Here is a 27,682-nt window from a genome sequence, read left to right as displayed (position 1 = left end):
GCTGACAATGTATTGCTCATTTGATATGTGTTAGGCACTATGCTAGACACCAGTGAGAGAAATTCCAAGAAAAATACATTTTTCCCTGGGCAATCCCAGTGACTGGATAGTTGGAGAGAAGCATTTAAAACAAATCATTATAATGTGATTATTGGTATAGTTGAGATGTATAATGGGGTTAAGGGACAAAAAGAGAGTCAATGCCTATGAGAATTGTACCTAGAATAGATTGGGATTAACTGTTTATAATAAAAGCAGAAGTATGCATTTAGCAAATTATTTATGAAACTGACTTAATGTAGTCTCTTTTCCTGAAAAGAAAATAATGAGTTTAACCCTGAACTTATCCCATCTGTATTTGCTTCATTTCTTGTTTTATTTTTTGATATAGCTTCAAATTTTCAAGTTGGGACTTCCATGGACATTTCTGGAGATTTTTGAACCTAAAATCATAACAGCATAACATAATGATATTTCAGTGTTAAAATCAGACCGTAATCGTTGGCATTCTGTGCTCTGCATAAAATAAATAATGTCATTCATATAGTTGACAGGAGAGAAGATAAAAGCCAATAAAAAGAGAATTATTTATTAAAAAGATCTAATGTTACAAGAACAGTACACAGAACTATTATTTGACTGTGCCTTCCACATGGTATATACCTTCTATATAGTATATATACAGATTGTACACAGTATATCTAACAGTCTGACATGGGGTCCACAGTACCTTCATTTGGGTATGCAAAACTTTTGCTTTCGTGAAACTTCGAATTATAAGGACTGTTGCTTTCTTCATATTCAATTGACATTATATAAAAATACAGTCTCTTTAGTGATTTAAGACTGTGGTTACTATCCCATAGAAGAAAAAATTCAGTACTGTAGCTGAAAAATAATGTACCTTGATAAGAATGCTCTTCTGATTTCTACAAAGTAACAGATATGTAGCACATAAGTACATAAACATTGAAAACCTGTTTTCTAAATAGGTTTATGATGCAAAATACGTATTCTGTGTATGTTAAGTAAAAACATTCCATATCTCTGATTCCTGTAAGAATACAACATCAGACATTCTATGTGTAAATACTCTGTCAGATATGTACCATCCGTCAGCTAATTAAAAATATTGGTTAAATTTGTCATTTTATTTGTTTAATATTTTACGGGCTTTGCTTTCTGAGAGTGTAAGTAAGAAGTTGATTCTTAAAGTCCTTCACTAAATCTGGTTTGCATCACCATGGAAAATGAAGACAATAGCTTGATTCATGAAATACATAAAATTATTTTGCATTAAAAATATTCTTTCTGCCTTTTTTTCCAGATGCACAATTCATTCAGGAAGGTTACACTATACTTGGGAGAGCTCATGTTTTGCCAGTTAACCAATTAGCATCCCTGTTTTTGCAAAGTCCAGCCTCTCCCACTTTAAAGGAGGTGTTCAAGAAAGGCCACTTGGTCATAATTACTTACTTACAGGCTTATTTACCATCTGTAGTACTTACTATAATATCTATTGACTGAGTCTTTCTTTTAACTAATTTCTTGTTTGTTTAGGGTGTCTTACATAATTTTCCCCCAAGAGAATATGTAACCTACATACAGACTTTCACTGTGGCTCTGGAACTATTATTTTAGGATGTTCAGAACAGAAACTTCAATCACTCCTCTGATTCTACAAGGATTAACCTTGAGAGCTAGCAATTTGAGCTCCATATTGTTTCATTTTGCTTGTTATTAATGAAGCAAATATAATTAACAAGTTTAAAGTATATAAAATTATAAAACTATGTTTTGTTCTCATGTTAACATCACCTATAAAACCATACTTTTTCCAGGCTCTTCTCTGGCATATGACTTTGTAATAACTGTCCTTTCCTGCATTTGCATGGGTATGATGCCAACTCTGGCACATCCTTATGTTTGTTAGAACTTCTTTAAGATATCTTCAAGTAGAAAATTTTCATCTCATTTTCCAACAACTCTCTAAGATCTCTCAGGCTCAAGTTGACTCTTCGAAATAGCAAATAAGGATTACTTCCCAAGCCACAGAATCAAACAGTGCATAGCTGGCTAGACTAGCTGAATCCCTGTACTGATGCCATGTTTCCACAGCTTAATTAAAAATTCAATTTATCCAAGAGAGACTGTCTTTATTTTACTAGTTGATTGTATCAGTGGTATGTGATGCATGGAACTGTTTTTAAAAATCAAAATTTATTTGTTATGCTTGAACCATTTTAATCTATAGACTATGCATAATTATTTGCACAACACATTTTCATTGTCCTTAAAATTTTTGCAAACTTTTGCAATTAGAAGAAAACCTTGGACCTAATTCAACATCTGCTTTGGCAGTAGGTGAAGAAATGGAAACGCTGTGTCCCATATTCATCTCATTTTTCAGTTAGCACCGGTGGCAGCGTGTCTGCAGTTTTTAGCGATCATATTTTTTGGTGATGTTAAACCATCTTTTGTTATTAAAAATAAATATTTATTATATTTGCTGCTGGATAACATAGTACTTTACGAAAAACAATAGCACTAAAATTCATCTGGACTCAGTTTCTATTTATCTTGCACTAATGTAAATGGCTTATTCCCTACCCTAATAACTTGCTCTAGGGGTGCATATAGAATAGCATATTGACAAATCTTGCTATTTCACTATGCAATCATACAATATTTTTCAAGAAAATTTTTGTGTACTTATCTTATAATGGACCACATCACTGAAGCATTTTTCATATTTCCTGCTGGTTTGGAAATTGAGATATTCAGCCAAAGGGGAAATGAAAAACACTGAACTCAGTCTTAAGCAAACTTTTCATTCTCACTTTTGCATTTGTTTTGAAACAGATCTGCTAAAGGCCAGTTACTTCACAAATGGATGGCACACACTCGGAGTCATCAGATATAAAATAAAATCCAAACATATTAAAAAGGCAAAGAATACATTTGACAGAAATTACCTTTGCTTACAAAAATTCATTACATACAATCTGCATATTTTTACTGGACTAAGAACTGTCCTCTCCATTTACAAAAACCAAAGAGAAACCTGATGGATAAGTAATATTTCCCCCCTAACCTCCTGTAAGTTCACCATGTATATCGTTCCAAGTTTTTAAAGCTCAAGCTCATCTCAGGATCCTGGTTCTCCACTTACACTACAGTCTATTCACTGCTGTTACCAAGCTAAAGCGAACAAAAGCAAATTAAGTCAGCGGTTTTCACCAGGAGGCTGAAGGAATCATCAATGCCAAGAGCAACGTGACTGATGATGAAGATGTGGAGAGAGTGTGAAGGGTCGACTGAGCACTTGTGATTTTTCCACCTGTGAAAAAAGAAGCATCAAATGAAGCAAATTATTTTGGTTTTGCTTGAGCTAGGCCAGAATTGTTTTTAGTATGTAAGACTAATGAGTGCAAGATTGGTCCTGTTTCTGATGAGAGTGTTCTTTATATTTATAAAATCAGACATTATCTGAGGTTCCCAAAGTTATATAGAAGGGACAAGGATGTATGAGATACTGTATTGAAAAGGTGACGTCATGTCTAACAACACATCCAATCCGGAGATTTAATTTTCACCAATGATGAAAATATTTCAAATTCAGATATAGAAATAAAATAATTTTGACAGTGCACAGTTCAGAAAATGGAGCAAAAATAACAAAAGCTTGTGGCAATACGAATTCATAATTTACAGTCATGAGCTGCATAATGACATTTCAGTCCACCATGGACTACATATTTGACAGTGGCCCCCTGACACCATTACAGAGCTGAGAAATTCCTATTGCCTGGTAATGTTGCAGCGATTATAACGTAATGCAATACGTTACTCACATATTTGTGGTGATGCTGTTATATGAACATATAATGTACAGTATTTAATTGATAATGGTAACAAATGATACCTGTTATTTGGCTTATGTATTTCCTATTCTTTTAGTAATTATTTTAGTGTACTCCTACTTACAGAATAACAGTTAACTGTAAAACAACTTCAGGCATGTCCTTCGGAAGGGCTTCCAGAAGGAGGCATTATTATCACAAGAGATGATAGCGCCATGCATATTATTGCCCCTGTAGACCCTCTAGTGAGACAGGATGTGGATATGGAAGACCGATATTGATGATTCTGACTTAGGGCTAAGCCTACACTAATGTGTATATTTGTGTCTTAGTTTGTAACAAAACAGTTTAAAAGGCAAATAATATAAAATAAAAATATTAAAAAGTTTCTAGAACACAGATATAAAGAAAATGTTTTGTATATCTGTATTATGTATGTGTTTTAAGTGTTACCACAAAAGAAAGTTAAAAAATTTAAAAAATGTTTAAAACAGTTACAGTAAGCTAAGTTTAATTTATTAGAGAAAAAATTGTTTTTATAAATGTAACATAAATACAGCCTAAGTATATAGTGATTATAAAGTCTACGACAGTGTATAGTAAAGTCATAGGCCTTCACATTCACTTGGCAAATCGCTCAGTGACTCACCCAGAACTTCCAGCCCTGCAAACTCTGCTCCTGTTAAGTGCCCTGTAGAGGTACACCATTTTTTATCTTTTATGCTGACTGTATCTTTACTGTAATTTTTCTGTGTTTAGATACACAAATAGCATTGTGTTACAATTACCTACAGTATTCAGTACAGTATCATGTTGTATATGTCTATGGCCTAGGAGCAACAGGCTATACCATATGCCTTAGGTGTGTAGTAAGCCATACCATCTAAGTTTGTGTAAGCATACTCTGTGATGTTCACACAGTGAAATTGCCTAAGGATGCATTTATCAGAACTTATCCTCATCATTAAGAAATACATGACTATAATTACTCTAGTAAATTTTAAAATCTAGTAACATTATTTTATTTACTGAATTTATTTATGTGTCCTTGATTGACTGTTTCAGTTGAGTGAGCTTAAATTCTAGGTTCTCATGCCAAACTTGGCAAAACATGGTGATCTTTCATCACTCTTTCTTACAACCAGGAGAGTTTCTTTTATGAGACTAAAACATTGTATGCAGCTAATATATTAGAATCGCTTTTGGATTAAACTGACTGATCCAAGGTTGATTAGTCTGAAGCAGTTTTAATAGCCCTGCATAACCACAAACGAAATGACTTTTAGATATTAACTTCAGGAATGGTTCTTCAAGCCAGAAGTCTTCTGAAGCATCATGATCATAATTGATTATTTAATAAATACTTATTGTATGTCACGTACTATACAAAGCCTTTTATATATGTTATCTTATTTGATCCTCATAACATTCCTATATGGTAAATACAATTATTTATTCCCCTCTTGCAGATGGAACTGGGGCTTAGAAAGGCTGTAAACTTCCTTAAAGTAATTGAGGTAGGAATTAGTGGATTTAGATACTTGTGTATTATCTCTCTTAAAACAATGATTGACCTTAGTTAAAACCCTAATAATGATAATATAATCTACTACCCAGTTGCTGGAATCTTCTGTCAAGGTAATCCTCTCTGGCTAGACTGAGTGTAATGGGATTTGGGGGGTAATTTTAGTTACAAAGATAGAGTCTGAATTTATTTTCCTGATGCTTAAGAGCCAGAGAATAATTTGATAAACACACACACACATACGCACACACACAAATGCAAAAAGCAGTAAGTCTTTGAAAATTTTTACAGCTAATACACTACTAGAACTTATCAATCAATATATTGGAGAATGTTGCACATATTTCAACTTTTACAAAATGGGGTTATTGTGAAGCATATAGCCACTTGTGAACCATAAGAAAGGCAAGATGACAAGACTCACTGGAGTTGTATGTGCATGCTTAATAAATAAAAAATGTGAAAACATCCTTTCTAGCTATTGGGAGTGGCTGCATCTTAATTTACATGACACTTTTATAAAAATATCTCACTTTCAGAATGCTAAGTAGGGTCTGTCTCTTAAATTCCAAATACAATCTACAAAGCAAAAACATATTAATTTGATATAGCAAAACAGCCCCACAAGACAACAGAAAGAACAATGTTAGACTAAGTTCTGGCCCCAGCTGTAAAACTAACTAGCTATTTCACTTGGGCAAGTCATTCGATATCTTAAGTGTTTGGTTTTCGCAATATGATAAAAATGAAACCAACCACGACTCAGGGTCTGAGTCTAAGGTAGACAATAGTGTCAGAGTTTCCCATATTGAAACTCAGGAAGTGGGTTGCACTGACCAAAATGTTATTAACTGAAATATAAAAGTTGATAATTTTTTTCTTGGCATAGAATTTACAATTTAAAATATCAATGGGAGAATTAAGATATCACAAGTACTTCCAAGGTTGAGGCTGATCTTATTCAGATAATACTATAGAATCTGATTGTGTTAGAGTTGAAAGTAACCTTAGAGAGTCAGAGAAGAATAAAATACCTAACCCAAAAGATTGCTAGAAAGATAAAATAATATATAGAAAACACTTAGTTTAATGCCAGGAACACGATGAGGCCTCAGTAAATGCTCACTGTATTGCTGTCTAGGAATTTGACGTGCTGAAGCAAGAGAAAGGTTGTCGTATATTTTGCTTTTCAGGAAATAGTCTTCTAAGATGCTCTTGAAAATTCAGCACCCTCATCTGAACAGTTCAATTGTTAAATAATTAATGCAGAGACATTATAACTGTTCTTGCGGTTGAAACTATACTTTTATAAGTGAATCATAAAGTATATTAAATTTTCATGTGACCGCAATAAAATTTAAATTCTTAAATCTTTTCACCAGAATTTCTGAAAAAGTCAGATTTCTCCCATCTTATGTTTTGTATTTTTAACTATTCATTTAAAAATACTTTTAGGTGTACTGAAAAATCGTGAGACTAAGGAATTCACTCGGATTCCTTAAATGTTGAGTTTATCATTCTCGCTTTATTGTTATTTCTCTACATGCATCCATTTTTCTGAAACATTTGAAATGAAATTGCAGATATGATGCACCTTTTCCTCTAAATATTTTAATGTATAGTTCCTAAAAATAAGGCTTTTAACAATATAACCACAGTACAGTTTTTTTAAAAATGAAATTAATGTTGATGTAATATCTAATTTACAGGTATGCAAATCTTATCAATTATCAATAATGTTCCTTATCCTGTATTTTTATGTGAGAACTTATCAAGTATCATAACTGACAGCTAAATTATGAGGACACATGGACCTATAGAGGGGACCAGCACACGCTAGGGCTTATCAGAAGGTGGAGGCTGGGAGGAGGGAGAGGATCAGGAAAAATAACTAATGGGTACTACGCTTAATACCTGGGTGATGAAATAATCTGAACAAGAAAATCCCATGACACAAGTTTACCTGTGTAACAAACCTGTACATGTACCCCTGAACTTAAAAAGTTAAAAAAATTATCAAGTATTATGTCAATAGCTTTTCCTCAAAGTTCCAGTCAGTTTCATTCTTTTCTGCACTGTATTTATCTCCCATTTCACTTGGTGGCATAAAAGAAATCACAAGCAATGCCTCTGGTCTGATTTCCAGTTGATGAATAAGTTAAATAGCACAGGGCCACATACAGAGCATGACGGGACACTTCCCTGTAGGTTGATAATTCTGCTTGGGAATGATCGCTCAACAAATGATGTTCCTAATTACCCACTAATTGTAATGAGAAAATGTTATATAATGTTCTCATAAAATTGCCTAATACTTTTAAAATTAGAAATTTGCATATCTAATTCTTTTGCTGCTTTTCTTGACTACCTCTACGAAATGGTTACTTTCTTCTAAATTTCTAAAATCTTGCTTCCTTTAATCAGTTTTTCCTTTGCTTATATAATAATGATGGTGGTGGTGAAGATACGTAGTTTTGGAAACAAGCATACCTAGGTCTTGATCCAGGTTCTGAAACTTAGTAATAGTGTGGTCTTAGGCAAGTTACTTAAACGTTTTCTGCAAAACAGTAAAAATGTCACCTATCTCATATAATTGTTACTAAAATTAGATGATGTATGTAAAGCACTTTTGACCATGCCTGACATATAATAAGGGTCAGTGAAAGCTAGCAATTATTAATATTGCTAATAATAATGTTCAATAAAATGTATAATTTGTTTAGAAATCAATAAATATGGTCAAATTTTAATTTTAAAAACTTTCCTTTAAACTCCTTATTTTCTAACAATAAAGGCAATCAAAACAACAGAAACATAGGTATGTCAAAACCAGTGTAATATCAGTTTAAAAGCCATACTCCAAAAACCAAATTGCCAGCAAGGTACTACTTGAGACCAGGACAGGCAAGGACATTTCACAAATCCATACATTCTAATGAAAATGTCAACTCCTTCCTAGATTTGTAGAAATTCTGCAATTGTGAGCACATTACTGTGGTTCATGTTAATCAGAAGATAATATAAAAATCAGAGAGGAGAAACCCCTCAAAATCTCTGAACCATGAAATCTATCACGTCCTCAATTTTGATGACTTTCATATCATCTTGTAATTGTTGGTTGTCAGCAAATTAAACCTACTATGTCAAAACTTACCTGAATATGATGGTACCCTAATTTGAGAACTAGCTGTTCCATCTCCTCCTTCACTATATGCTCGAACTTCAATAATGTAGACTCCAGCATCTGGGAGTGGTACTACTGCTTGAAGTTTCTGTGTTTCAATAACTTGGCTGTTGCTGTCACCCTCTTGCCTATAAAAAACCTATGAGTAATAACAGAGGTTTAGACATTTGATATGAAAGATTACAAATGCACATTGACTACCTACTGAGTGTCACATTCTGAGATAAGCACAAGACCTTCAGTTTAGACAGATACACAAGCAAATGTAATGCATGTGCAATGTACTGCAGTAGAAGTATACAAAAGGGCCATGGAGGTACATGAGAGAGTTTAATTTTGTCTAGGGGTTTAGTGAAAGCCTCCCAGAGGAAGTGATGTCTGAACTACATATTTAAATATGATAGAGTGGACCACTTGGAGAAAGGGAGGAGAATTCCAGAAAGAGATAAGATAAAATGAATAACTACATCTAAGCAATAAGGAACAATGGCATGAGGGTAGGGAATGAAGAGGGGATATATGGAAATAGCGAGGAATGAGGCTAGAGAAGTAGGTAGAGAGGAGGCAGATCATGGAGAGTCTGTTATGCTTGGTTATTGAAATGAACAATATTGTAAGGGAGTTGAGAAAGCTCATCTTCAAATAGTTTGAAAGGATTAAAGAGAAAATTTGTTGAACATATAAATAATAAATCCTTAACAATGTAGGAAACAAAAGTGAAAATTTTATTTTTTTAATTTTTACTTTTATAGTGGTTTGCTTTTTGGTAAAATCAGCATTTGGATATATTGTGTAGCAAGGCTAAAGCTTTTTAGACATCTGTTGTGGTATCATAATTAAACATGCATGCACGGAAAACAGAATTTTGGAACTGCAAATCAGGACACAGGATAATCCTTTGTTTACATATTAAAAAATGAAGTCCATAAAGTTTAGGTGACTCGTACAAGCTAGTTAGGGTAGAAGTCTCATCAGAAGATTTATATTTGATAATCACTTCAGAGCTTTTTTACTATATTGTACTATTACTCATGTTCCTCCAAAAATAGTCAAGTAAAATTTTTTTGGTATAGTCAAGTAGCAGCAGTTAAGATGTGTTTAAATGTATTTTTATTCAGGTTCATTCTTTTTTGTGCTTTTTCATAATTGGTGTTATAAGTGTGTAATGGAAAGAAAAATGGCTTTGTATTCATACAGCTCTGTATACAAAACAACTTCCTACAAAACATAGCAAAAGAAAACGAAATCTCCTATACCGTCCTGGCTGGGAAAATTTGGGCAAGTTACTAATTTTTGGAACTTCAATTTATTCTACATTATGGTAGAGATAATAATAACAATTTTAGAGTTTTTAGGGGAGTAAAATGAGAAAGTGCATGTAGAATACCTAGCGCAGGACCTGGTGCGTGATTTCTCTTTATAAGAGCTACTCCTGTTGCCATCATTGTTTATTCACCGTTAAAGGGTTGATATTTCAAGTGCATCATACAATATGAACTGACTTGGGAATTTAGACAAAAATCGACATATATTTTCTTATGGAAAATGTGCTTTGAGCTTGAATTAACTTACATACAAAAAACCCAAATAATTCTTTAGAGAAGCAGTATTTCCACATATTGAAGCCTTCATGTACTTGATCCCTCTGAATTCTAGTAATAAACGATCCCTCCATTTCACTTCCTTTTTTATTTTTCATTTAATTTTAAATCTACTTCACGTTCTTGGGAGGGAAGCGAATTCTCCATTTAAGTGTGATGTGCAAAAATGGCATCTATTGAAATCCTTATTATAAAGGATGCTATAGTCTCAGTGTAAATGCAAGTTGATAACAGTATCACCAAACATTTACTGGACATCTCATGCAGGCCGGGCATGAGTGCTACATACTGGAGATTCATCATAGAATAAGATCACATGGTTATGGTCTTCCTGGTATTTATAGTCTAATATTGAAGGCAGACAATGCATGATATGTACTGCAGTGGGAAATATATTTGATGCTATAGTAATGCACAAAGTGGGTACTTAGTCAAGATTGGGGAAATCGGGAACACTTCCTGGAGGATGCCTTAAGCAGCTTTTGTCTTAAAATGTGACAAATATATCTGTATTTATGCTTTTGATTTTGCATGGAGCGTCGTGATGAATTAGAATTCTGATCATCCATATGAGGTAATTAGAAAGCAAATTTATGGGAATGGGAAAGTATGTAAATTGGTGAGGATTGGCAGGAGAGTGACTATTTTAGAGGACACTGTTATTATGATTCAATAAATTACAATTCTTATGACAAAGAAAAATACATCCAGCAATGCATATCTAATGTTCTAGAGTTGAAGAAAAATCTGTGGATCAGTTGAGATTTAGGATTAAAAGGTAAAGACAGGGAAGAAAATCAGTGATACCAAAAGGAGTTTCAGATTAAGTGTGGCTTTTTAACAATATATCCAGGGAGATGGAGTGCTAAACATATATATAGATCTACTAAGTGAAAAGATACATTAAATTAATAGTTAATCTTCAGTGCTTTAGAGAATATCGGCTCATTTAAAAATCTTGATTTAGAAAAGATGAATGAGAACTATGAAAAGGTTAATTAGTTATCAAGACATGTAAAACATAGTTATTGACAGGAAGGAGTCCAGTGAGTTCTTAGAGAATATGGACATTCATAGATTGACAGTTGCAATGACAGCTATGCTTATGTATAAAGGAAATTGTGTAATGTATTGTATCAAGGCTATTCTCAAATTTTGGTATTAAAAAAAAAAATGGAGAGCAGTGGGTTGTCCAAAGAGATGATCCTAAATAGAAAATGTGATATTGCTATTCTCAAAAGCTTGATCTGGAAATGGCTATTCTATATGTTTGATGGTAGTAGAAAATTGAGGTGAGTGTGCTAAACATATAACAGAATAAATTTTTGCTGGTTATACCCAAAGTACTCCTGAGAAGGATGGCTCATAGTAAGAGAAAGGCCTATTCTTCTACTGAGCATCTTGGGAAGAGTTGATGGGTACAACTGCCCTTCATAAAACAGGGTGAGGAATCTACAGGCTCAGTCACAATGGGATGGGTAGGAAGGAATCAGTACGACAATGGAAATTAGATAAATAGAAGCTGGGAGACACAGTTTCAGTGAGAAGTCACTGCACGAAGGTTGGCTGAACACAGTAATAATGACAAGACTTCCTTTTGGGCCCTTTGCAGATGTTTGCTTGTATGTTGTTCCTTTCTAACTCTATCTCCCCAGCATTTTCAAAAAGTCTGCTTCATATATGTACTGGATATGACAGGAGCCATTTCTGTTTGAATTATTTAAAATTCTGAAAAATTTCAGGCATAAATGAATGTAAAGAGGATACTATATAATGATTTTGTACCTATCATCCAAATTAAGTCATATATGAGTCTTTTTAATTTGTGGAAACACAGAAAAGAAGGCTGAGTCTCATATTTAGAGTGACTATAAGATGAAAGGGCCAGGCACAGTGGCTCAAGCCTGTAATCTCAGCACTTTGGGAGGCCGAGACGGGCGGATCACGAGGTCAGGAGATCGAGACCATCCTGGCTAACACAGTGAAACCCCGTCTCTACTAAAAAAAATACAAAAAACTAGCCAGGGGTGGTGGCAGGTGCCTGTAGTCTCAGCTCCTCAGGAGGCTGAGGCAGGAGAATGGCGTGAACCCGGGAGGCAGAGCTTGCAGTGAGCTGAGATCCGGCCACTGCACTCCAGCCTGGGCAACGGAACAAGATTCCGTCTCAAAAAAAAAAAGATGAAGGAAGAGCTGCAGAATAAAAGAAATCAGAGACTAGAGTGGCTATAGACTACAGTTCCCAAGAAGCTGGAGAAATACAGGGAAGGGCTTCAAAGTTCCAGTAGGTATGTAAAATAGTATCAACCCAAGTGTACATATATCTCAGGAATCTGGAAGCTCAGCTGATATCTCAGTTGAGTAAACAAATGAGAACCTCTGTTTGTATCTGATATGGTTTGGCTGTGTTCCCTCCCATATGTTCTCTTGAATTGTAGCTCCCACAATGCCCATGTTTTGGGAGGGAACTGGTGGGAGGTAATTGAATCACGGGGGCAGGTCTTTCCCGTGCTATTCTCATGATAGTGAATAAGTCTCACGAGATCTGACTGTTTTATAAAGGGGAATTTCCCTGCACAAGTTTTCTTCTCTTATCTTCTGCCATGTGAGACATTCCTTTCACCTTCCACCATGACTGTGAGGCCTCTCCAGCCACATGGAACTGTGTGCCCATTAAAACTCTTTCTTTTATAAATTACTCAGTCTTGGGTATGACTTTATTAGCAGTGTGAAAATGGACTAATACAGTATTGATGGATTGTATAATAACTAATAAACTTTGGGCCTGATTTCCTTCTATTTGCCCCAGCTTTGTAAACAGGTAAAAAGTAGAGGTGGTTGAGGGGAGGTATATGGTGAAGGGGTTGTATATCTAGGAAAGGCTATTTTCTAGATATAGACTTGAAAAACTAATAGTTTTCACTTGGATTATAGCCTGAGGTCGTGAATTCTTTCTAACTGCTTGAGTATTTTCTGAAGGGATAACAGTTTCTGTTTGTGGGGAAGGGGACATGTGCTGAAGTGAAAGCATAGCCCCTGAACATTGAGTTTTATTTTCCCTTTCACTCAAGCGTAAGTCTGTGTGAAGAAAATAAGGTGGAGATAAAATGGTTGTTTTACTTTATAATCTGGGTAAAGTACTTTCATGGTGTAAAGAAAAAAATTTTCCATTTTCAAGATCATTAAAAATTATGGCTGAATATCCTTTAGTCCGTATGTTTCTTGTTGGCATTTCTTTAGTAACACCAGTAATGGTGAGTCTTACGACATGTGCTACAATTAGTAGGGATTCTAGATAGAGAACCCAAATTATAGGAGTTGTATAAATAAAATGTTATTTGTCTAAAAACTTTTATTTGAAAACAAGAAGTCAAGATAGGAAAACTTTTATTTGAAGTTTTTATTTCACTTTCCCAATCATTTATAAATAATGTATTAATAAAATAGGCAGTTGATTCTGAATTGGGGAATGTAAATACAACAGAATAAATAAAGTGACACGTTTACTGACCTGAGGAAAAGTCATAAATATGCTAAATAAATTACCAAATTGGATCCAACTTCTCAAATGAAAAGTTATTTTGAGTGGAAATAATTTGTATTATTATTTGGTACAATAAGGGGTGTCTACAACAGATAATCCTTTCCAACATCTTGCTGGTTCTCTATGTGTCTGTTCCTTGCTTGTTAATGGAAAGTGTGATATCTTGAAATTATTGCTATTAAATCTGAATTTCTTAAACAAAATTCCAGGAAGCCCAGGATCTCTTAGACAATCTCAAAAATAAATCTGAAAAGTTTCACCACTAGATACTGCTTAATGTTTATCTGAATGAATTCAATTTCAATGTGTTACCTATTGGGCAATTATATATGGTTCAATTCCATCTATCTTTCATGATATTCTTGGTCACTTTTGAAGGCTCTGACAAGATTTTGTGGTAGGGAGACCTCTTTTTTTTTTCTCCTAACATCTGTTAACAAAATTTCTGTTATCATCTTTCTCTGGTAATATCTGGTAGTTATATATGTTGCTGACACCTCAATGTCTGAAATTGAGTAAGAAAGAAAGATCTGTGCTGCTATGGTTTTAATGTGTCCCCTGCAAAATCCAGGTGTTGCCAATGTGATAGCATTCAGAGGCGGGCCTTTAACAGGTGATTATATCATAAGGACTTCTCCCCTCATGAATAGGATTAATGCCCTTATAAAAGAGGCTTCTCATGGCTGTTGGCCCTTTTGCCCTTCTGCCAAGTGAGGACGCAGTGTTCCTCCCCTCTGGAGGATGTAGCTTTCAAGGCACCATTGTGGAAACCAAAATTGGACCCTCAGACACAGAATTTGCTGGAGCCTTGATCTTGGCATTCCCAGCCTTCAGAACTGAGAAAAGTAAATTTTTATTTTTTATAAATAACCCAGTCCCAGATACCTGTTACAGCAGCACAAAAGGACTAAGACAATGCCTTCTTAGACAATGGGTTGCTCAAATGTCGAACTCTGCTGTTTTATGCTACTTTTATAGTTTACTTTTCAAGACTTTATTAATATAAGCTTTACAATTTTATAATGTACTGATGTATATTTTTATGGTGTTCTTATATTCCATGGAAAATGGCAAAATAAATTTTAAAATTCCTAGAAGTATCAATGCACATTTATTTGCCTGAAAGGAGTTCGACTACTAAAGATTAAAGGGCACTGTATTATTCCTTTATATGATTTACTTTTTAAATTTTTTATTGATACATACTAAGGTACATATCTTCAGGGTAATATGATAATTTGATACATTTGTATCATGTGTAAAGATCAAATCATGGTAATTGGGTTATCCATTACCTTAAATATTTATCTTTTTTTATGCTAAGAATACTCAAATTATTCTCATCTAGCTATTTTTAAGTATACAATAGATTATTAACTATATCACCCTTCTGATCTATCAAACACCAGATCTTATTTCTTCTATCTTGTAGTATATTTGTACCCATTGATTAACTTCTCTTTGTTCTTCACTCTCCTTTCCCCTTCCTGGTCTCTGATAACCACCAGTCTCTATTTTTATGAGATCCAGTTTGTAGTACATTTTTTTCAGAATGTCTATCCTGTATATAGCATCTTAACTCTACAAAAGAATCATTTATTACATTATTTATGCACTGAGTATATGGCAAAAAAATCCACTTTTTCCTCCACATTTATTATGTTTTAATAACTTTCACAACCTAGAAGTCTCCCAGATAAATACTTTTCTAAGTTCTTCAATCTTAAACTGGACTTAACGTAAAAGATGGAATATATAATCCCTGCATTTTAAACCTCAGGCTTTAATCCCAAGTTCTCAGCCTCAAACCTACACACAATAAACATTCCACTGATCCTTCCTGCTTGCAAAAGTGAAGTAGTTTGCAAAGACAGCGTGAAGATTAAGTGACCTCCCTTTTTAATATTCCAATTAATTATGGAAACTCTCCCTCTCCCCGATTAGCAAGAAGCCTTTTTCCTCAAATGTTCCAAGAATCCTAGGGGCAAGTTCAGTCTTAACGGGTCAAGCCTGCCTCAAATGACCTTGTGGAAAGAAAAATGATTAGTGTCCTATATCCCTATTTTATTAATTTTTGTAAGTGACACCCATTGTGCTTAAGAAGAGGTGGCCCGCGATTATAGTGGTGCCACTCTTGGTTGGCAGTAATTTTTGGGATGTAGCAGGAATGAAAAGGATTCCTAGTACAAAAGGCTTCTCCTTCTGAGTATCATGCCCAGCCCTGGTCATTCCATATTAGTGTGCACCTCTGGATGGTATAGTTCTTTAACTGCTGTGTGAGGATCCTTGCCAAGGGTGCAGTAGCTCCCTTCAACATCATACTCAGAAGAGGGGCTCCAAGCTTGTGTTCTCTGGGTTATAGCTCTTTAGTTTATATTCTCAGCTATTATTTCTAAATATATATTCCTGTCCCACTGGGTCTATGTCAGGAAGAGCTTTCATCCTTGGCTGCCCTGTGAAAAACCGCCGTCTGAAGAGAATCCAAACTCTGGGTTAAGCCCAGTCCAGTCTGAAGTCCCCTTTCCCTCAGGGAGCCCTTCCTGTCAGCCGTTCTCTCAGTGGGGATTATCCCACTCTTCAGAAAGGTTCTGATAAGGTTTAGTTGCAAAGGAGAAGGTTTTGAGGTCTCATTCCATTTGTTATCAGCAGATTCCTTCTATAAGAACCAATTCTTCCTTCTCAGGGATATAAGGAAGTGCAACCATTTCAAGAAATAAAAGGGAAAAAATATCTTTGGCAATGTGTGCCTACTTGTCATTAATTCATACAATGAAAATGGACTGTGCTAGTGATTCTTCCCCCGGCAACAAGGTATTCCAACGTGACTTGTGTTATCTTTATTAAGAGGGAACTGGAGGCAACTTTTCAAGATCAGTTTCTTTGTTAAAATTTTAAAAATTTTACCTAATGAGACATGCTCCTCCAATAACAGTAAGAAATGGTATCTGTTTCTTCATGAGAACATTTTATGTGCCAAGCATTTTATACAAGTTCTTCTTTAGAAAATCCTGTATAATTTGTATTATTATTGCTATTTTTGCCATTTGTGAAGTTAATAAAATAAAACTGAGAAAGTTTAAACAACTTACTCAAATTACTCAACTAGGATTTGAGCTGAAGTCTATCTAAATCAGTGGCCAGTGATATATTTTCCTCTAAACAACAACAAATGGCAAGGTTGTGCTGGAAAAAAATACATATTTGATAATACACATACATAAATAACTGCATAAGACATTTCTATCTGGGCCAACATTATTCATCCATTCTAGAAACATTAGGAACAAGAAATAAGATAAAGTTATTCCCTTTGAGGACTTCAGTCTGTTTGGGGAGACGGTTATATATAAAAAGTAAGGACAATGACTGGGATAGAGTTATCAAATGTGAACAAAGAGTAGTGGCAACCAGCCTGGGATCCCTACGCCCAAGCTCAATCGAGTATTTTTTCTAGTTATATGGTATTTCTCTATTCTCACTTGAAAGGTACTTAAACCTTATGAGCCTTCCAGTTGACCCTACATGTTTATCTGGTTTTCTCTTGCATTCCACTTTGCCCCTCTAGTTTGGGATATTGTTCATCATAGTTCTAATGATTTTAGATTGATTCTTGAATGGTCTCTCATATTTCTCGCCTAACTGCTATCCCTAAGCATTAAACAGTATATTTGCCTAAGAGGAGAAGTTGTGAGAATATGGTCTTTTGGGGAACGGTATGGAAAGAGAGGAGTAAGGGAATGGTATAGAAAATGACCCACCTGACCTCCCTGCAAAAGATCAAATTCAGTATTCCCAAGCATTAGTGATGGATTTGTGTGTGTGTGTGTGTGTGTGTGCACATAAGTATGTGTATGTATGTCTGTGATCTATCCTAATTACAGTAGGTAACAAATGCTAGTTTGTGTAATATAATATGAATGGAAATTAATTTAAAACATTACATTTATAACTTCAGTTTTTAGCTCCTCAAATTTTAGCATTTTATATATTGAATACTGTGTTACCATCTCTGATAGTTGAAAACCACCTATAATGATACCTTCTAGTCTAAATTATTATCACTGAAACATTTTAAACTATTATATTTAATATATTTTATTACATTAAAAATATTGTGAATATTCAACTAATGATTCTGTGTGAAGTTTAATGCAACAAACAGAATCTGACATTATAGAACAAGAATTTGAAATTAAGCCAATTCAATACATAGATCACATATATTTAAAAATCAGATAACAGTTATTTTTCAAAAACAAACTGCACATGTTATCAAATTTCCAGATCTTACTGTCACATAACAGAATAACTGTATGTAAATGTGGGGTCTGTTTTGGAGCTTGCTGTGTCTCTCCCTGGATTTTTTGTTTTCTATCTAGTGTTCTGGTCCTTGCATTTTTCTTTTCTTCTTCTGTTTCCTTGCTAATAGAAAGTCTTTCCACTAAAACGAAATGGTCCTATATTTGTCAGCTGCCAGCAAAATTTGTCTTCTGGAGGCATATGCCAGAATTATCTGCCTAAATTCTGCTGGTCCTAATACCATGCTTCACAGAATCATCTTCACACTACATTCAGATTGTCACTACTTTTCCTACTCCTTCCCTTTCTGTGCCTTGTGCAGTTGAAACTAATTTTGACTGCCTTGGCTTCTCTATCTATAGGAAGGCTATACTTCTAAGATACGGATAGAAAATGATTGAGGGAAAATAGGTTTGTTAATGGGTCTTTTTATGCCTTATTAATTTTCCATCTTCATAAAAACAATTTCGGAGATGAGTATCTATGCAAAAGAGTGAAGAAATACTGACCTTGTAACCCACAACTTCAGATTCGTTGGCTAATGGTATGACGGGTTCCCAGCCCAGAGAAACCTGAGAGCCTTGCTGCTCCCACCTGAGGTTGCTAGGTGCTTGACTAGGGGCTGCAAAATAAAAAGTGAAAGTGAACTGTCAAGGATTCTTAAATACATTTCTTCATTTAATTCCTTGTGAGTATCTCACTCTTTTCTCCTGCTTAGTAGTTGGCTGGCAATCTAGGCTTCCTTCCAGCTAGAGTCTGATAAGGAGGGTTTTGCTGCAGAAGTGTCATTTTAATAGCTACTCTACTGAGCTTTTGAACTTGAATCCTTTTATCTCCCTTCCGTGTCAAAATCGCTTAGCCTTGTTTCACAGGAAGATAACCTTTGTCTACTCTGAATGCGAAATTTTCTGAGCTAGTTTTAGGATTCAGATCTAAGCACTGAAGCAAGACTATGAATCAAAACTCCCCTTTACCTCTGCTTACTATGCACCTCACATGGCTTTGAGAAATGTTATAAGATGTTTCCCCTTTGCCTGAAACAAACAAAAAGCCCAGGTCACTTACGGGATTTCTTGGTGGTTGCACTCACTTCACTGCTAGGTGGCCCATATCCAGCTCCATTGTAAGCCCTCACTGTGAAGTGATATAACGTATTTCCTTCTAATCCTGTTAGGATGACGAAAGACTCATTCCCTCTAGTTTTGACTGTTTCTGCTGTATCTTCTTGTTCCATGTCTTTCCAGTAACCAACCTGTCAACGAATCGTCATATGGCAGGTTAATTTTAAAGCTTCCTCTGTGCTTGTGGCTGCTGGAATTTTTCCCTTTTTTGGATGTTGCTGGAGTCCACTCATAGGAAGAAATCACTCCTATGTCACCCAATTAACAGATCTTACTAATAAGGCCAAAATACATTCCTAATTACTGTCTGCTTTGCATCTGTGTAAATTGCAGCACTATAGCAATACTCAAAAAAAACCAACCAAAGCTGCTACCTTGTAGCCAGGTGGCATGAAGGAGTGAAAATGCATCCTGACATTAAAGAAGAATCGTTCAAAGACATTGGAGTCCTTTTCTCTCATAGGTCATCAGAACACTTTACCATTCAAAACCGTGGAACTTCAAATGAATTATCTGAGTATGTGGCATCTGAATATTTCCTCTTGAGCTTCACATAAAGATGAATCACACAAGCTCTATCAGTTTAATGGAGAAGAGGTAGCAGAACACTGAATACTCTGGAGTGGTTTGAATGTAGAGAAACAGCATTGTCAGGATCTGGGGGTAGGGAGGGTCGAGGGAGGCAGAAAGGAACAGCTTTCTGTCAAAGCCCTTTTTATGCATTGAGATCATCTTTCCTGGTTAGGAGCTTATGCTAACTGGCTTCAGCAAACTCGATCCCTTTGTGAGACTCAATGACTGTTCCACAATTAAGCTAAAGCTTTACTCTGTTCAGGCACTAGAACTTAACTACCTATCAATGCAACAAAGAGTAGCTTTTTCCCCTCTACTTCGTTACTGTTGATAGAGGCAGGAGGCAGAGAAATTCTAGGCAGACAGGAATGGGTTCCCAGTGAAACTTTACCTTCAAACTGAGACGCCTGAAACCTGTGGCCTGAAGCAAGAACTTCTATTCCTTTTTGCCCATTCTCTTCTGATTTGTTTTTCTGAATAATGCCTTTTTACCAATCAAATCTTGCCTTTTCCAAAACTACCTATGGCCCACCCCCACCATCCTGTGAATAAAAACATCCCACCATCAGTCAGAAGCGATGAGAGAGGGCTGCACTTCAGAGGAGAGACAGCTTGACCTCAGGGAAGAGACAACCTAACTTTGGGGAAGGCAACCTGCCCTTCCCATCCCCTTTCCAGCTCCCCTCTCCACTGAGAGCCATTTTCATTGCTCAGTAACATTTTCCACCTTCCCTATCTTTCAGTTCATCCATGTGACCTCATTCTTCTTGGACACCAGACAAGAGCTCAGGGCCCACTGAGTGCAGGTACCTAGAAAGTTTGTCACACCAGCCCTTTGCCCTCACCAGTGGAAGGTAGTTGCCCCATGTGATGAGGCAAGGGGTCAACTGAGCTGCTAACACACAGCTATCCACAGATGGCAGGACTAAGAGAGTGCTCTAACCCTCATTCTGGGCTTTCGGGGTCACAGGTACTCTCATCTGGGCACTGCTGTGGGCCCCACACAGAGCTTGCTCCTGTCAGATGAGTTACTAACACACAGCCATCCATGAACGGTGGAGGTAAGAGAGCACTGTAACACTCCCTCTGGGGTTTCAGGGTTGCAGACACTCTCACCTGGGAACCAATGCAGGCCCCACACAGAGCTTGCTTCTGTCAGCTGAGCCGCTCTCACACAGCTGTCCGGAGACAGCAGAGCTAAGAGAGCACTGTTAACATTGCCTCTGGGGCTTAGGCGTCACAGGCACCTGGCACCACCTGGGCACTACCATGGGCCCCACATGGAGATTTTTCCTGCCAACAGTTGGACTGGCTGGCAGGATCCTGCACTTATCCATGCGCGCCTGTTCTGGCTGTGGGGCCCCACATGGAGCTTATTCATGTGCTTCCTCCCACAAAGGCTTGAATGCGGCAGGCCGAGTAAATGGGGCCACCCCTGTCACAAGTCTGATGAAGGGGCTGAGAAAAATCCTGCGTTACTGTGGTGAAGGTCGTAAGAGAGTAATTCTTTCCCCCCTCCCCCCCAACTTAATTACTGTGGTGAAAATAGTAGATTACTGGACCCATTTCATCCTCCTTCGTGTTTTGTGTACTGTGGAGTCTAGAAAGCCAAACATGTTTTCCAGATTCTCTTTCAGCTAAGGTGCTAATGGTGCTGCTATACTCTGTGGGCAGTGGGAAGTTTAATTGGAATTTGGAGACATTCTGGAACATGTTTAGGATTGCCTCTTCCAGTGGTGACCATAGGAAGTCATTATAGGCTCTGATCTCAAGAATGAACATTTTGATTACCATGACATATTAAGGACCTCAACCAACCTCAGTGCTACCTGAAAGCAAAAGGAACAAGAAATGGAAAGAAGGGGAAGGAAGTTACAAATTGCAACTACACCTTTATGAAATGAAGACCACAGTAATTAGCCACATTTTTTTCCTCGTCTTTTGTGTGTTTTTATAAATGTTAAATTACTTTAGCCTCTTCATTTCTTCTGATATTTTATATGGAGTGTGTTATTGGTAGGTAACTTTCTGATGTAGTTCCCTAAAGGAGGGGCAAGCTTTCACCATGAGATGGACAAATTGACTGATGGGACTTTCTTTTGTTCCCCCTGTTGGGGAAAGGGTTAGCACATTTTCATTTATAAAAGAGATATTTGCATTATGTTAGTATGAAACAAGCTTATTTATAACTTCTTCAAGAAATTCCACCCTGATTGCATTCCTGTCAATTGCCCATCTCTTTCTGAGCTTCAAACAAAACAAAACAGAAGAGCAGTAAGTTTCAAAAGGATGTCGGTGGAGACCTTTTATAGATGAAACTGACTTCTAGAAGCCACCTGGCCAAACATATGCACAGCTGGAGAAAATAGACTGTGAAGCTAGGTCCAGCTGTAAAATATCTCAGGTACCCAGTTAGTTCCAGTTATTCTGCATCTGTGGATTTAAAATGACCATCATCCACAGTAGAACAGATGTGCCCCTCATTGCTCAGAAAATCCATAGCTTGCTTGAGGATATGGACATGCATTTGATCTGGTTCTTGAGATCCTGAAAGTTCAATCCTTCAGGTCTTGGGCAAGCCTTAATCAAATTCAACACCTGGTTTTGGGCCACAGTGAGGCCATTTGCTGGCATGAAGCTATTCCCACCAAAGTACCCTGCTTCACTCTTCCCTGGATTGCTGATAGTTGCTCTCCCTGCTGAGGGCTGGCTGTTCGCTTTGCTTAGTATCATGTGTGTTGATCAGTTCCAGAATATGTATGGTGAACTCATTCATATCCTCCAGGGACATGATCTTAAAGCTACCAGGCTCTTTTTGTTCTGAAAAGATCTCAGGTGGCCTGCCACTTTCACATATGTTTCTGGAGTAACTATAGTGTTTTCACTGCTGGTGTCATCTGTGTCAACCCATTGGCGAACATCCATGGGTGCAGCTGTCATGTCATCTATTTTGTAAACAATGTTGGTTGAAGCCTTCTCTGCATGTCTGATGATCCCCACAAGAGTGACTTGTGAAATCTCAACACTGCCAATTTTGAACACTTCATCAACCAAAGTGACAGACAGCATTGGAGATACAGTGTGAGGTTCAATGTGCTGTACTCAGGCTCTTGATTTCTTTTCTGCCGAAGAAGGTGCCCGCGATCCAAAGCCTCCCCGGGACTGTGTGTATTCGCCAGCTCCCCTATGAGGAGCTGCTATAGCTTTCAAATCCACTGTTCCACATGTAGGCTGTGAGTCTTCAGGGAAGAGGCCAGGAAGGTTAGGTCTGGGGAAGTTGCAGAACACCCCAGAACCAGGGGGCTGCCATACCACTCTAGTCACTTTTCTCTCTTTTAGTGGTTCTTAAGCTGGAATTGAGGTTACACAATATTCACAAGTCACATGCACTTTCTAAGGTTGAACCTACTCTTCATTTAGTTTTTCCTCAGATGTAGATTTCAACAACCCACGAACTTTGAACTCTCTATGTAAAATCACTTGAAACCAAATTAAAAGCATTAAAAAGATATCAATAATTAAAATTAGAGCACAGCTTATCATTTTAATACCTTCATACAATTATTTTGTTTGTGTATCACTTCCTATATTATTTATGTATTTAAAATAATTATACTTTTTATGTCCTGCTTTCGTTCTCTTATATAGAAATATTTTCTTATTTTAAAAATAACATTCTATCATATGCCTATGTACCACATATTAACCATTGTTGTACTGTAAAGCATTTTGATAGCTTCTAATTATTGCTCTTTTAATTAAAATGCTGCCATGGAAATATTCATATTGCTCCTTTAATTAAAATGCTGCTATGGAAATCTTCATACACCCTGTTTTCCACATATTAGATTAATTTCCCAGAATAGACCTCAGAAAGGAGATTATGGGTTCCAAAGTTGTAAAGCCAGAAAGTCTATATGTGAATTTTACTTTTGGTATTTGTAAGCCACATATAATGGGACAAGTCAGTTAACCAGTGAATCTCTGCATCTTTATTTATATAACAGAGAAAATAGTACTTCTCTCAGGCTTGCAAATGATTTTTAGAGAGCTTCCCTGCTGTTCAACTGCTTGAACCATTGTTTCTTGATATTTTAACATTTCTGATTTTTATTATTTGTAAGTATAATTTTTTTATCCTTCATATTATTTTGGTTTTCTGATTTTTATCTCTCAAAAATTATTTTTATTTAAAATTATAATGTACATAATATTATTATTAGTGGCAGACAGGAAGTATGAATTCCGACTCATCTAATACCTGTAGGAGAGTATCGAGACTAACCTAAATAAAGAGAATGGCTTTTTTTTGTTTTTGTTTTTGAGACAGAGTCTCACTGTATTGCCCAGGCTGGAATGTAATGGCACAATCTCAACTCACTGCAACCTCAAGCTCCTGGGTTCAAGTAATTCTCCTGCTTCAGCCACCCGAGTAGCTGGGATTACAGGTGCCTGCCGCCATGCCTGGCTAATTTTTGTAGTTTTAGTAGAGATGAGGTTTCACCATGTTGGCCAGGCTGGTCTTAAACTCCTGACTTCAAGTGATCCGCCTGCCTCGGTTTCCCAAAGTGCTGGACAGGTGTGAGCCACCATGCCCGACCAAAGATGGTTCTTCTTAGTAGACACTCCATTTTTTCTAAAGCTGATTCTCCAAGGTAATAATTATTTTAACTGTGCATATAGTATATTTGATTTTCTGATGTGATGATTCTATGATAGTCATGTCATACAATGCAGTTTCATGAAGTTATGAAATCTAAAACTCATGAGTTCTGCCATATGCAGCTGTTGATTACTGGGTGAGTTGTGAACTTTCCCCTACTTTTAAATTTTCATTCAGTCATATAAAACCATTGAGTAGTTCTTCCTACGATTTTGTCTTTGCTTATCCAATTTTTCATACTTCTTAAAATATTTTTTTTGGAGCCATTTTAGAGTCACAGCAAAATTGAAAGGTGGGTACAGAGATCTCCCATATCTCCCTGACCACTACACATGCACAACACATCATCTTATCAACGTTTTTTTTTTTTTTTTTTACTTGTCAGGTTTTAAAAAAAATTTCTAATTTTTAGTTTTCCATTTTTTTTTATTTCAATAGGTTTTTTGGGAATCAGTGCTGTTTGATTATGTAGATATGTTCTTTAGTGGTGATTTCTGAGATTTTGGTGCACCTATCACCCAAGCAGTGTATACTGTACCCACTGCGAGAAATTTTATCCCTTGTCACCCCCTACCATTCCCTCTGAATCCCCAAAGTCTAATGTATCATTCTTACAACTTTGCATCCTCATAGCTTAGTTCGTACATGAGTGAGAACATACAATGTTTGGTTTTCTATTCCTGAGGTACTTCACTTAGAATAATAGTCTACAATTTCATCAAGGTTACTGTGAAGCCATTATTTAATTCTTTTTTATTTTTTAGTGGTTGAGTAGTATTCCACAGTGTATATACCACATTTTCTTTATCCACTCATTGATCGATAGGCATTTGGGCTGGTTTCATATTTTTGCAATTGCTAATTGTGCTGCTGTAAACATGTGTGTACAAGTATCTTTTTCATATCATGACTTCCTTTCCTCTGGTTAGATACCTAGTAGTAGGGTAGCTGGATCAAATGGTAGATCTACTTTTAGTACTTTAAGGAATCTCCACACTGTTTTCCATAGTGGTTGTACTAGTTTACATTCCCACCAGCAGTGTAAAAGTGTAACTTTTTCACCACATCCATGCCAACATCTATTCTTTGTTGATTTTTTGATTATGGTCATTGTTGCAGGAGCGAGGTGGTATCACATTGTGGTTTTGATCTGTATTTCCCTGATCATTAGTGATGTTGAGTATTTTTCCATATGCTTGCTGGCAGTTTGCATATCTTCTTTTGAGAATTATTCATGTTCTTTGCCCACTTTTTGATGGGATTGTGTATTTTTTTCTTGCTGAGTTGTTTGAGTATTTTGTAGATTCTGGTATTAGTCCTTTGCTAGATGTATAGATTGTGAGGATTCTCTCCCACTCTGTGGGTTGTCTGTTAACCTGCTGATTATTTCTATTGCTGTGCAGAAGCTTTTTAGTTTAATAAGTCCCGTCTATTTATCTTTGTTTTTATCGCATTTGCTTTTGGTTTCTTGGTCATGAAGTCTTTGCCTAAGTCAATGTTTACATGGGTTTTTCTGACGTGATATTCTAGAATCTTTATGGTTTCAGGTCTTAGATTTAAGTCTTTGATCCATTTTGAGTTGATTTTTGTATAAGGTGAGAATGAGGATCCAGTTTCATTTTCAACATGTGGCTAGCCAATTATCCTAGCACCATTTGTTGAATTGGTTGTCCTTTCTGACTTTATGTTTTTGTTTGATTTGTCAAAGATCAGTTGGCTGTAAGTATTTGGCTTTATTTCTGGGTTCTCTATCCTGTTTCATTGTTCTGTGAGCCTATTTTTATGCCAGTACTGTGCTGTTTGGGTGACTACGGTCTTATAGTACAGTTTGAAGTGAGGCAGTGTGATGCCTCCAGATTTGTTCTTTTTGCTTAGTCTTCCTTTGGCTACATGGGCTCTTTTTTGGTTCCATGTGGATTTTTGGATTTTTTTTTTCTAGTTCAGTGAAGAATGATGGTGGTATTTTGATGGAAATTGCATTGAATGGCTAGATTGCTTTTGGCAGTATGGTCATTTTGACAATATTGATTCGACCCATCCATGAGCATGATGTGTTTCAATTTGTGTTGTCTACGATTTCCTTCAGCAATGTTTTGTAGTTTTCCTTGTAGAGGTCTTCCACAGACTTGGTTAGGTATAATCCTAAGTATTTTTTTTTTTTTCAGCTACCATAAAAGGGGTTGAGTTCTTGATTTGATTCTCAGGTTGGTCGCTGTTGGTGTATAGCAGAGCTATTGATTTGTGTATATTCATTTTGTTTGCTGAAACTTTGCTGAATTCATTTATCAGTGCTAGGAGCTTTTTGGATGAGTCTTTAGTGTTTTCATGTATACAATCATATATTTAGCAAACAGTGACAGTTTGACTTCCTCTTTACCAGTTTGGATGCCCTTTATTTCTTTTTGTTGTCTGATTGCTCTGGGTAGAACTTCCAGTACTATGTTGAATAGAAGTGGTGAAAGTAAGCATCCTTGCCTTGTTCCAGTTCTCAGGGGAAATGCTTTCAAGTTTTCCCCATTCATAATATTGGCTGTGGGTTTGTCATAGCTGGGTTTTATTACCTTAAAGTATGTCCCTTCCATACCAATTTTGTTGAGGGTTTCAATCATAAAGAGATGCTAGATTTTGTCAAATGCTTGTCCTGTGTCTATTGAGATGATTATGTGATTTTTAATTCTGCTTATGTGGTATATCACATTTACTGATTTACATGTTAAACCATCCCTGCATTCCTGGTATGAAACCCACTTGATCATGGTGGATTATCTTTCTGACATAAAGATTTTTGCATCTATGTTCATCAGGGATATTGGTCTGTAGTTTTCTATTTTTGTTATGTCATTTCCTGGTTTTGGTATTAGGGTGATACTGGCTTCACTGAATGATTTAGGGAAGATTCCTTCTTTATCTTTTGGTATAGTGGCAATAGGATTGGCACCAATTCTTATTTGAATGTCTGATAGAATTCATCTGTGAATCCATGTGATCCTGGACTTTTTTTTGTTGGCAGTTTTTAAATAATCATTTTAATCTCACTGCTCATTATTGGTCTGTTCAGAGATTCTATGTTTCTTGGTTTAATCTAGGAGGGTTGTATATTTCCAGGAATTTATTCATCTCCTCTGGATTTTCTAGTTTATGCAAGTAAAGGTGTTCATCATAGCCTTCAATGGTATTTTGTATTTCTGTGGTATCAGTTGTAGTATCTCCCATTTTGTTTCTAACTGAGCTTATTTAGATCTTCTCTCTTCTTTTCTTGTTTAATCATGCTAATGGTCTATCAATTTTACTTATATTTTCAAAGAACCAGCT

At 36.2% G+C, this 27,682-nt stretch overlaps 1 protein-coding gene and 1 pseudogene across 2 annotated transcripts in view; both read right to left on the bottom strand.

The window, feature by feature from the left end:
• Nucleotides 1-563: 563 nt before the first annotated feature.
• CNTN5 (contactin 5) overlaps nucleotides 564-27,682 on the bottom strand; it is a 1,321,567-nt gene continuing 1,294,448 nt past the window's right edge. For both annotated transcript variants that reach the window (XM_011926604.1, XM_011926603.1), the window contains 4 exons: nucleotides 19,079-19,265; nucleotides 18,523-18,635; nucleotides 8,543-8,711; nucleotides 564-3,340 (listed from right to left, as the gene is read on the bottom strand). In XM_011926604.1, coding sequence (XP_011781994.1) covers nucleotides 3,237-3,340; nucleotides 8,543-8,711; nucleotides 18,523-18,635; nucleotides 19,079-19,265 — 573 coding nt within the window. In that variant the 3' untranslated portion in view covers nucleotides 564-3,236. The remainder of the gene's footprint in view (nucleotides 3,341-8,542; nucleotides 8,712-18,522; nucleotides 18,636-19,078; nucleotides 19,266-27,682) is intronic.
• On the bottom strand, nucleotides 21,886-22,933 carry LOC105500919 (annotated as a pseudogene).

The sequence above is a fragment of the Colobus angolensis genome, unplaced genomic scaffold (genome assembly GCF_000951035.1).
Source record: "Colobus angolensis palliatus isolate OR3802 unplaced genomic scaffold, Cang.pa_1.0 Scaffold7, whole genome shotgun sequence".
Lineage (NCBI taxonomy): Eukaryota > Metazoa > Chordata > Mammalia > Primates > Cercopithecidae > Colobus > Colobus angolensis.
This window is presented reverse-complemented; position numbering and strand designations above follow the sequence as displayed.